The sequence below is a fragment of the Lacerta agilis genome, chromosome 4 (genome assembly GCF_009819535.1).
Source record: "Lacerta agilis isolate rLacAgi1 chromosome 4, rLacAgi1.pri, whole genome shotgun sequence".
In the NCBI taxonomy this organism is placed as follows: Eukaryota; Metazoa; Chordata; class Lepidosauria; order Squamata; family Lacertidae; genus Lacerta; species Lacerta agilis.
Genome location: NC_046315.1, coordinates 43,698,582 through 43,711,440, shown reverse-complemented (window position 1 = coordinate 43,711,440; position 12,859 = coordinate 43,698,582). Strand labels below are relative to the sequence as shown.

General features: G+C 37.5%; 1 protein-coding gene across 3 annotated transcripts in view; it reads left to right on the top strand.

The window, feature by feature from the left end:
* ROBO2 (roundabout guidance receptor 2) overlaps positions 1-12,859 on the top strand; it is a 980,064-nt gene that overhangs the window by 840,656 nt on the left and 126,549 nt on the right. For all 3 annotated transcript variants that reach the window (XM_033146834.1, XM_033146835.1, XM_033146836.1), the window contains 2 exons: positions 3,807-3,934; positions 10,010-10,021. In XM_033146834.1, the coding sequence (XP_033002725.1) occupies positions 3,807-3,934; positions 10,010-10,021 (140 nt within the window). The remainder of the gene's footprint in view (positions 1-3,806; positions 3,935-10,009; positions 10,022-12,859) is intronic.

The following is a 12,859-nucleotide window of genomic DNA, read 5'->3' as shown; positions in this document are numbered from 1 at the left end:
TTTTGGCTGTTCAGGGTGAGTGTGGGCCCCGCCGCCTAGGCCAGGTGGAAATGGGCCTTGCAGCAGGGAACATGTCTTTCTTCCAGCACTCAAGCAGCTGCTTAGAAAGTTCTGTTGAGTTCAATGGGGCATACTCCCAAGGAAGTGAGTGCAGAACTGCTACTTTATTATATTTATAATGGCACAGAAAAATGGGCCATCAGGATATAAGCTCAAGGTGCCACTCACTGTGATGGGATCAGAAATATATACAAAAAATAAGAAGACAATTTAGACTTTGAAAATCTACTGCTTCATAATAGTATGAAGCAAGGATTTCTGTATCTAAGCTAAATTTAGATATTGTAGATTAACTTGTTTTATTTTAGTCATTATTTCACCTACAGATGGTAATGGTTTTGACACAATTAAGTTTTCTAGTTCTTCCTCCAAGAAAAATACAAAGCTCTTTTCCCCCCACTTTGTCACAGCTGGTTACCAATCAATCTCAATTCACGGTACAGTGATGATAGCACATGTTGTCCAGGGGCCAAATCTGATTGGGTTGCATTTTTCAGCAGTGCTTCATATCTGGGGGGGAAATGTGTCTCAATGGCAGGGACTGTCAGCACACTATTGTACAACTGTCGTTAATCAAACCAGCAACAAAGACTGCATTCATATGAGGCAGAGACTGCCAAATTTCAAAATCAAAATACCCTATTTCTTTAAGAATTTCCTAACCAGTAATGTTTTTTCATCTGTTCTCATGTATGCTTTTCCCCTCTGCTTAATGAAAAGCAGACTATCTGTAGCTATTACTTCAGAAAAGAAATAACTGTATATGGCATTAACAATTGCTTCTTACAACTACACATTTTAAGATATTTTCAACTTTTTTTGCTGATAGTGTAAGCCAATCTATAGAGGGGTAGAAGTACTGTAAGGACACAAGTAAAGGAAATGTGAAAGAGATGTGATCAGAATTCAGTTCTTGCTGTTCTCATGATCTAATTTGCTTTTCTAGAGCTCTTACTAGTTTCTGTTTACGCTGCTTTGAGCTCCTTGAAAGAAGAGTAGGATAAAAGTACAAAAATAATAGTGGTTCATATCAGTGGTCCTCACTAGTGTTAATGTGGTTTTTACTAGTGCTAATGTAAGGAGGTGATCAGATACATCATACTTATTTGAAAAGTTTGTTGGTGAAACAAGAAGCAGCAACGGTTAGTAGGTACTTTTGAGCTTTCATTTGCTTGTGTGCTGAGCAAATTCTATACTAGCCCACCTCATGAAGTAACCACAGAATATGCCAATATGTCTTGTGGTAATGTGTGGAGCTAGTTCCACCTCTGAATGAGTTCTCACATGCAGACAATGATCTCAAACTGCCAACCAATTGGTTGAGTCTAAAGGGGCCAGTTCATTACAACAAGGGCTTCCAACAAGGGCTATCATATGGTTGTTGTATGAAAGTTGGTCATATGATTCAGACTACAATCTGCCCCTATACTGAATGTACCATAAAGGTCAATTGGATTATGATATTTTACCTAGAGAAGCTAAACTCAATATGTCTTTAATTTTCTTCCCCTACAAGTCACTTAAATACATAAATGAAACCTTCCATTTCACATTATTCCTTTGCACAGCATATTCAGAGCCAATTATCTTCCAACCTCTTATTTTCTTGCTTCACCTGTCATAGATTATCAGTGAACCATGATGACTTGTGTGGGCAGTGTGAGTAGAACAGATGACTATGGGGCACTACATCAATTCTTTAGGAGAACAGATGGTTGCAATATCTCATGAGCCTTACTATACACTGGCTGCTCGTTAGATAGCATGCCTTTTTCAGGGTGGTCTAGAAACCCACTGATAATTTGCAGGCTAGAATGCAATGAGTTGGTGTTCCTTCTCAAAATAGCTGCTGATTTGACCACTCTTAAGGGCACATTTACTCTATAATCTCCACACTGGTACTCAAGGTTATCATTGTGGCTAGCTCTCTGTCCTGGCATGCTACATAAATAACTTGTATACCCATCAGTCTCTGCACAATTGCATGATTGATAGGTGCGAACATGAAGTCTGCTGAGGTTTACAAGGCAGCTGGCTGGCATGCCAGAACCAGTACATCAGTGAGATGAAGTGGGAATGAGTCAGCTGCAGCCCAAAGCTGATTGTCAGAATTGTATCCAAGATTATCTGCATTAAAGTTCAAGTCAGTTATACCCTTTTGACTGTCTAGGTATATGCTAACCTCTTTCTGTACTCTCAGGAGGGTGAGAATTGTTCTTCTGATAATAAATGGCCAAGCTTTATCATGATCTGCAGATTTAGATTTTTTTTTTCAATTCCACTGTAGTCAATCTTAACATTAAAGAAAACTAAAGGAAATAATTTAGGTCCTGACTTTCACTGCTTGCTCTCTATGAAAAAAAATATATTTTTTGTTTTAAAAAAGAATAGCAATACTAATTACAGTATAACCTCTGACAATAGCATATCAACAGTTTCTGGAAATCTGATACTTCCATTTGCTGCTCATGTGCTTAGTCTAATGAACATAGTAAGGTTTTTCCAGTTGATGAGTGCCAATCAGAATGGCAAATTACTTAATTCATGGCAGCTTCTTGTATTGTTTCTAGCTCTTGGTACCTGCCAGTGAGAAGTTTCCTCACTAACCATTAAAAAACACTATTTAACTTTAAACTTACCTGAAACTGTACCTACCTGCAGAACAAAAATAAAGTTTCAGGGCAGAAGGACAGGTTTCCCTGTGGTTCTCTCACATCAGTGCAGAAGCAGACCACTTTCTCTCAGAGAGGCACTGCTCATGTTGACCACTTTCTCCCTTGTAGATTCCCCAGCCTTGTTGCAAAGTCTGAGGAAACCATGAATGTACCAACAGAAGATGAGAGAGAGTTAAGAACTCTCCCTTCTAATCTGCCAATTCTCTCGTCTTGTGTCCCCTGCCCCCATTATCTTGGAAAGTACAGAGTCCATGGTATAAGCAGAGAAAAGGGACTGAAGAACAAAAAGAACAGTCTGATGGAGGCAAAGGCCAATAATGGTGATGCTCTGTCTCCACAGCTGGAGGCAGTAATGCTTCTGAATACCAGTTGCTGGACCACAGGAAGGGAGAATGCTCTTGTGCTTGATTCCTGCCTAAGGGTTTTCCCCACAGGCATCTGGTTGGCCACTGTGAGAACAGGATGCTGGACCAGGTGGACTATTAGCCTGATCAAGCAGCCTTGTCTTGCATTCTTATAGAGGATATTCCCAAGCCTAGCTAGAGATGCCTGGCATTGAACCTGGGACCTTCTGCATGCAAACTGACTATGGCTTTCCCTACATATTTTTTATTTACTGTGTTAGTTTAAATCAGTATATTCCCCACACCAGAAAAAAAACTGTCAACTTTGTTAGCAGTTTACTATGGAGATGAAACATTTTAAAGGCCAGAAGTAAAACATGCAGTAATGTACTTAGATTTGGGGTAAACCTGGAATGTCATATATTGATAACTGATGCGTGTTAGCTCTATTTTATCATAGTGCTCCAGATCAAGGGCAGAGTGACTGATATTATTAATAAAGCCTTGATACCACATGAACATAGCAATACTAATTTTATGGCTGTAAAGTTTTTAAGTAATGCATGGTGCAATAAAAGTGTCATGAAGATTAATGTTCAGTGGAATTATCTAATTCCACATAATAAATTATGTTCTTGAGATATATCCAAGATAGAATAAGGATGGTATATTCCAGGTAAGACATTAAGCCGAGCAGTGATTTTAATCTTCTCTGTTTCAAATGCAGATACGACATCAAAGATGACTACACCTTGCGTATTAAAAAGGCAATGAGCACAGATGAGGGGACCTATACATGCATAGCAGAGAACAGAGTTGGAAAAGTTGAAGCATCTGCTACACTAACTGTTCGAGGTAAGTGTTGGGTTATGTGAAAGGGAATTCAATATAGTGTGGTTCTGTTTTCTAAAATGGAGCAAATACAATGATTTTGAGTCAAAATAATTGCAGCTAGATTTTAAAAATATATATTTAAAAGCAGCTTTTTCTTGTATATAATTTTGTAAGAGTTTATTTAAAAAATATCCTTTCCACTGTCATTAATATTACTGTAGTCATTAATTGATGATAGATTGTTGTTAGAATAGTCATTGGGATGCTAAGGAGGTCCATTATTGAGTAAAACCAATAGCCTTCTAGCCCAGTACCCCAGTACTCTGCTTAATTAACAGCAGCTCTCCAGAATCTGGAGCAGGATATTTCTCTGTACAATATATATACAGTATTTTAAGTCATCATGCAAAAGGTTGAACATGGAATATTGAACCTGCAAATTCTGTGCTCTACCAGAAAGCTAAAGCTCCTAAGTGATTGCCTAAGTTAAGTCCCATTGATCTTATAGGTCTGCTCCAAGTGTGACATAAGTTGAGATCCAACTCTTTGGGTTTATACTCTGTTTGTTCTTTGCTCTCTGTGGTGATTCCAATATGCTCAGCGTTCACAATGTAACGGTACAAAGAACAGTTTGTACTAATTATCCTTTCTAGTTAACTTGCATGTAGAAAGTTGTGTTTCTTACCTTTCACACATCATGGAAAGCAGAAAAAAGTCTTAAAGTGGTAAACACAAAAACATACCTCCCAGTATTCATAGTTAATTGTTGGCTTAGGAGTTGTATTCGGAAAAAGTAACATAGTGAACAGATCCTCAAACTGGTACATTGCACATTAATCTAACTTTATAAGCCATGGAAATCTCTTCAGACAAAAATCTAAAGTTATTTTCTATGCCATAATAGAAAATATAAGATGAAGAAAGGGAGAAATTGATTTAGCTTAAGGGGAGAAGTGTGTGTGCGTGCACATGTGTATTCAGGAGATGCCATGATGCTGCAGACTTTAAAGATGCCTTGTAATTGCAAAGAGCAATGTGCTGTGCTTTGAAGCTCTGCTTCAAAACACCACATCACCTTATGTCATTATGACAACATGTGATTGATGGGTGAGTGGCCCTTTCCCACCTTTCAGATTTGGCCCATGGAATGGTAGGGGAGATCCAGTTCCCCACCACTGGTTTAGAAAAAGGGAGAATCGTGATATCAGGCTACAGAAAAATTTTCATGCTAGAGAGAAAGAAAATGGGGGAGTGGCAGAACTGAGATATATTGGGGAACACCAAATACATATCTTTTTGCAGGCCAAAGGGTGTCACCGTTGGGCAACAGACTGTAGATCGACAAATAACTTGCTCTCAAGTCTTGCTGTCTGTAAGTTCCACTTAGCGCAGAAGTTTGCCTGGTTCTGATTGCCTTGCTTTACATAGCCAGGTGTGAACTTCTTTGGGAGATGTACTGTTTAAATCCAGAGGATGAATCCAGTTGGGGTGAACTATTATTTCCTTCCAGGATCTACTACCAGCACACTAATATTATGACGGTCTAGAGATTCAATACAGTTTCCTGAAACCTGCACACATGTTGAAGCATTTGCAAAATCATAAGGCACATGGATATATGTCCTCAGCAGTGTCAAAATGTCAACAGTATTAAGACTATCAGTGATGTGAGTCCAATATGGAAACACTAATCTAAATATTTATAGGCAGCATATAAATATGCCTGTAATATATATTATAATAAGTTGTGTGTATCTGTTTGTGTGTTTGTTAGATATACCCTTATCCATGGATGGATAGATATCACTCAGACACTATTTCACAATTTAGCAGCGTGTGCTGAAGGTTCAGTAGAGCTGTTAAAGGTTAATAAAAACATTTTTAGCTTTATCAGTGCTCCTTCTCCTTCATACGCATTAAATCAGATGATCAAAGTCTCTATGGATTGCTTTATTAGAACAGAGGTCAACTGACCTGAAACGCCAGTTTCCATTTCCATCATTTAATGCATAGACACAGTTCAGTTTGATTTGATGAATCTGGAACAAAAAAGGGGGGAAGTTAACCTAGTGGCTTTAAAGGCAGTGAGGGAGAGGAGTTGTCCAGATTTGATAAAAGAGAGAGGTTTTGTGGTAATCCAGCTGCTAAAATATTACTATTAATACTCACTTTAGATAATAAGTTTTTGTTTTAAGCTGCAAAACATGTTCATGTACAAACTATGTTTGATGAGTGGATTGCCATTTTGTAATTTGAGAAAAGCAGGCAATAGGTTTTCATTCCGGAGAAAATAGCATCATACCCATTCCTTCCTTTTTTCCTTTTTTCCTTTTTTGGAAATAAGAAAACTAGTCACTACACTAGTCAGCTACACAGTTCATATTTCCTCATAATATCAGCTACGGCACATGTTGGAGAGACCCAACAATTTCTTTAGGCTGAAGCTTAGCATAGTTATATGAGTAGTGGGTTGAACAAAGGGGACAAGGAGGAATCTGTTGAACTCACTGGAGCCTGAACTTGAGCAAATGAAAAAAGGTGAAAAAAAGAAAATATATAATTTAATTGATTTTCCTACATGAAAGAAGATATCTCATTATCTTTCTCCCCCCCCCCACCCTTTCTAATTTAACTAACCATACGCATAGTGTTTATTCAGTACAATGGAAGACACTGCATTGCAAGTATATGTTGAACATCAGAGATATAAAAGAACATTTAAAAAGCCAAGAAATATAATGTTTGAAGTCAGGAAACTGGAAATTTTGGATATAAAGCTGCATTGTCAAACTCCCATTGTTTTTATGCCTCTAACAAAAATACTGTAATATTCCTTGTGTATATAATATAATGATTTGAACTTTCTGTCTCTAGGACACTTTTTAAAAGGGGGACTGTAGTGATGTGCCTTCTTCCACTAACCTGAAACCTCGTATTATGCTTATTTACTTTCAGAATAATTCTGGTATATTCAGTTGAAATTATTCCTAAGTAAATGAGCATAGAATTGCTATCTCATATTGATTGGCTTCAGTGAGACCAGGCATTTTACTTATGTAGTATTTCTGCCCTTGTCATCTACGCTTGATTGCTGCCTCACCCAATAATGTTGTTCCAATAACACGAGTATGAAATATTTTTCATGAGCAGCCTTACTAACTCTGCATTCATATACTGTCCCCCCTCTCGCCATTTTACTCATGTTTTACCCTCATCTTTTCTAATGATCCTGTATCATTGTAAGATGAACCACTTATTCACAGAGCCAATGAAGAGAGAGAGAAAAATACATACAACTTCCCATAAACTTATGGAATGACAGTCACCCACAAAACTTCTGACTCTGGTGATGGAATTTCTTGTTGTACTGTATAAGGGGCTTCCAGCTTCCAGCAGCTGTTCACTCTCTGACCTATTTGCTGCGCTCAGGTTATCCTGTACCTGCAAGGCAACTGGTAGTTGTGTTTGAGTTCACCAAGGGTGATAAATAAATATTTGTTTTTAGCCTGCTGTCCTCAAAACCTAGTATTTGTTCCGGTAGACAGCAGAGGCTGAAGCAGGGAATACCATTTTTGGAAGGACTGTGTTTTCTACCTGCGGCTTTGGCATAAAGATTTTCATTTTGCTGACAAACGTTAGCAAATAAAAGGTAATCCTTGAAAGCCAAGCTAGGATTTTTTTCTTTTAAAATGTAAATAGGGTATAGGAACCCTAAACTATTAATGAGAATAACATAGGGAAAACCAGCTGGATCAGTCCAATGGCCCATCTTGTCCCAGCATCCTGTTTTTACTGTGGCCAACCAGATGCCCATGCGAAAACTGTAGGAGCATTCTCCCCTCCTGTGGTTTCAGAAGCATACTACCTGCAGCTGTGGAGGCAGAGCATAGCCATCATGCATAGTAGCCATTGATAGCCTTATCCTCCATGAATTTGTCTAATTCTCTTTTTAAGCCATCCAGGTTAGTGTCCATCACTGCTTCACTGAATGAAGAAGTACTTTCTTTTATCTGTCCTGATTCAGAGAGAGAAATAAAAACTTTTGTTCAATCTTATTATCTTTGCCATGCATAACTTTATAAACTCCCATTTCCTCCTAGGGAAGTTGCTTTCCCCTTGATCATTATGTTGCCCTCTCTGAGCCTTTTTTCAACTCTACAATATCCTTTTTGAGATGAGGCAACCAGAACTGTATAGATGATATTCCAAATCTGTTTGCACCATACATTTGTATGACAGCATTGTGATATTGGCAGTTTTATTTTCAGTTCCTTTCATAATGATCCCTAGGAAAGAATTTGTCTTTTTCACAACTGCTGCACACTTCCTGGTGGTAGATGTTCAGCAGTGGAACAGACTCCCAAAAGAAGTGATGGACTTTCCTTCCTTGGAGGTTTTTAAGCAGAGGTTGGATGGACACCTGTCATGTGTGATCCTTTTAAGTAATGTTAAGGGGTGGTACACTCGGGCCCCCCCCCCATCATAACTCCCAAGGTGACATTCTCTTTGGTGTTTCCCCCTTGGGTTGACCTGTCAATGGCAGCCTGCTAGGCCCCATTAGTTCTGAATGTGTGGCTCTAGGGACCCAGGAGTCCACGAATCAGCCCACAGTTCAGGCCAATTTGTCTCTACTGTCACCTCATTCCCAGTGCTCTCCTGGTCTCTCCAGCAGCTGGTGGAAGTACCTCTAAGCAGAGTCAACTTGTAAGTCTGCAGGGTGCAGGGGGTGGCATATTCTTCCTTAGGGATTTAGGGGAAAATATAGTGATAGTATAATGGGAATGGGGGAAATAAAAGATATAAATATAACCAGTGCTTTTTTTTCTTAAAAAATGTTTTGGGATACTCTCATTTTGACTCAAGAAAATCACCATCTTTTAGTTCAAATCTGGAAAAATAAATACAGTAAATGGACAAAAGTACAGAGATTCACAAAATGTTTAGGGGTATGTGTACCCCTGTGTACCGCCAGAAAAAAGCACAGAATATAACAATAAATAAAATTATTATATTCAAAAGATGTCACAACATATTAAGTTCCAAAAGTTTGACTTGGGCCTCTTACAGGCATATTCCAAAAATGTCTGCTCAGTAGAAGGTACTTATAGGTAAGCACTGACTATAGGATTGCTGCCTAAATTTGTTAAAGTTAAATGGGGGCAGGAATAAGTTAACAATATAACTTTACTAATTTGGTTAGTAACATTAGGTCTGTTTCCTCTCTCCTATATTTAATCTACCAAAAATACCCAATGTACCTCTGAACTCTTCCTTAAAATATGTTGAGTAAAAGTAGGTCTGACAGATCCCACCCACCCCCCAACAACTCTAATGTAATGACAGTATTCTGCTAGAATGAAATCATTTGTTGAAGCAACTACTTTCATCTTAGTATCAGTCTGAAGCAGAAATAATTTGTCGATCATTCCCACATTTTAAAAAGAAACTAGAAATTATCTAAGCAGCAATTTGGGACATCTGAGCTGAATTTCCTATGGCCATTGGGAGTAATGTTATATTTTCATCAGGTCTGTCAGAGATTGGGAAAGGGATGTAGCATGATCCTTTGTGTCTATTACTGAATGAGGAAAAATGGTGCCTTGGGCTTTTCTCCAACCTGTACTGCATTCCTGATCAGCCATGCTTAAAACTCAATTGGTATTTAAATCATACAGTGATGCTTCTCTTTTATTGGATTGACATTTGCCAGTCTATGGTTTTGGATGATGTATTCATCAGGGTCTAAAAGTTTGGCCTAATGTAGAACTACTTTACTTCAATAAACCATTAGCAATGGCATTTGATGATGGCATATGAACCTATCAAAAGTGTTGCTCAGATGATTGATTCCAGACAGCTTTCTTTACTTTACTTTTTAAAAATCAAATCCTATGCAGGAACAAAAAGGTTCTGATAACTGCAACTTACAGTAAATAACGGCAAAGGGCATTTAACTCTGGCTAATATACGAGAATTTAGTGTTCAACTGAGTATCCCCAGTTAAAGCATAACATTACATATCATGCATTCTGACAAACTTTCTTTTTTTTCTTTTAATTTTGTTATATAATCACCACACCATTGTAATGTCTCCAGCTCGCCCTGTTGGTAAGTAATCATCATTCTATCCATTTTAGCATGGTTTCATACAGTTCTTCATCTTTCATTTTCTAACCATGTAGGATTATACAGTATTCAGTAGTTATTAACTATTATATATCTGATAGGCAAAGCAACATGTTAGGGAAAATGTTTTGAACCTGTTCCGGACCTTGATTATCCAGTTAGTCTTGACTGTCCTTGATTAATACCTAGACCTTAATCATCCAGTGTTCCTACTTACGCAAATCATTGTGTGTCTTCTGTTCGGTATACGGCTTTTGTGTAGTGAATTGTGATTCTAAGTATTTCAATTGTTGTTTTGAAAAATGAAGCTGCACTGTGTCTTGGTGTCAGTGATTATATATGTTTTAAATTATATCCTAATGGCTAAAATCCAGATTATAATTTCAAGAACCTGTGTGGTCCACTGAAATCCATGAAATGGTCATTCATAAGTGGGGTTTAGATAAACTCCTTCAGTTTTGTATTTATTTTCCTTGCATAAAAAGGTCTGAAAGTTCTGCGTCTATGTTTTCCGTATGATCTCTAAAATAAAATAATTTGTTACTACTGTTGGAAAAATATTTATACAGAATTGAATTAAGTACCATTAATATTACAGAATCACTGTCAATTTTGATTTTATTTTCTGATGGAGCACTAAATTTGTATCTGAAGTGCCTGGGTTACGCAAGTGTCCTACATCTGATGTTCAGTGGAAGCGTAACTTCTAGGTGAGCATACAGAATTTTCAGTCCTTTTTAATGAAACTTGATAACACTGTTTAAAATCATTATTAAAAATGAAAGATTATAAAGATTCTGATATCTCTACTTCCATTTTACAGTATTTCAAGTGGAACGGAAATAAATATGTTACCAGTAGGTTTAATGTGGTTTTTTCAAATGTAGAATTCCTGTGGTGATTGCAATGTTGTTGATGGTTTCAGATATTTAAGTTTTTATCTGTATTGTCATATCCTTTTTTGAACAGGCGTGAAAATTTAAGCTTGAATTATTTCTGTCTGCTCGGTCAAAGCAAGCCATTCCTAGCATATGGTACTGACTGTACATATGCAAAGTCAAGCATGGTTCTGCCTGAGGTAGATGGCAGCTGGTGAATATAACAGCTCTGTACCAGATTCCCATTAGCAAATCAAAACATTATGAGTAATAACTGTATTGCTCATCTCTGAAATAGCTGTTCTTTTTATTTTAAGCTTTTGAAAAGATTTCCTACAGGAGTTTACAGCAGATGGGTTCTGGAAGCAGGGTATTTATTCCTATTTAGACCATTTGCTTCTGTTATTCCACTCATCAGATGGGTTTTCCAGATGAACAAGTTAATATTTTCACACACACTTTCTCCCCCTTCCTATTTCTCACTGATGCAGTGTAAAGAGTTTATTCCAAATACTGTGAGTGACAATTTAATGGGGAACATTAATTTCATCCATAGTTTTCCTATTTCATGAGAAAATTTAATTTGTTTGAAGTAAAATGCTCTAATCAAACATCCAATGGGGAGAATCCAAAAATATCAATGTCATTACTCTACCAGGTGCAGAAAATATGAGAAATTTAAAAAAAAAATCCAAAACAAATGTGATCAATTATAAAACTGTCTTAACAGTGACCATCAAAAATAAACGGGGGGGGGGAATAAGCACTTTAATGCACTGGTTTGGACTTTGGCAGCCTCATGGCGCTTGGACATCATTTATGTGGCATGTCCTTTTTGACAGAAGTGATTTGAAGATGGTAAGAATTGTGAAAGAAAACAATGCAAAATCTAAAAACCAAGATATGTACTGCTCAAAATTAATACCTTTCATGATGTCTCAAAAACTACAGGAAACCAGTCTAGACCCTGGATCATTTGTCTGAACTAATGCTACACTCATGTGATTCCTAATGCAAACTGGTACACTGATGTAATGTGTTTCTTACCTTCAGAAGGCAATTTATCACAAGTAATTATCAATAGCCAGGACTAGAATATATACCACCTAAACTTAGATTCAACTTCTAGAAGCATAGAATTGTTGAGTTTGAAGCATAGAATTGTTGAGTAGTCCAACCCCTAGCAACCCCTACAGGAATATTCTTGCCCAACATGGGGCTTGAACCCATGACTCTGAGATTAAGGCTGGATGTAGACACATCAAAGAAGCAATTCAATTAAACATGTTGTAAACTTCATACAGGGAAGTTCCATTGGTGAAAAATGGGACTCCACAGTGCCATCTGGTGCCCTAGTGTTATAACACATATAAAGTGCTTTATCTTTACAAATGTAGCTGAGTCCTAAGAGTGTTCTCAATTGAGCTATCCGTACATAGCAAGTTTTTTTTTCTAGGAAGTTGACATGTTATTGTTTGAAACTGATGGTTAACTGAACAATTTTTAATCTGTCAAGCCAGATTTGGATTCCCAGCATATATGGAAGCTTCCAGAGGCTAGTCAAGTTTCGTTTTTTGCTGGCTGCCCTCATCAGAATTATTGTTAGGCATCTGATGAACCATAATATATGGCTGATTAGCTAGGTGTTGCTTGTGGATCACAAGTTATTTAGACTTGGGCTATATAGGCTATATACCCCCAAATCCTGTAATTCAGAGTTTTCCAAAATTTTCATGCTGGTGACACACTTTTAGACAGTCATCATTTAGCATCACAGTAATTCAGTTTTACTAGCAAACCCCTTTCCAACCCTAGGAGAAGCGTGGGGAGCGTTTGTGTGACACACCTACACACTTCAGCCAACACACTAAAATGTCATGACACACTGTTTGGAAAGCTCTGCTGTAATTAGTTGATTCTTACAAACTGTATACTGTGCACA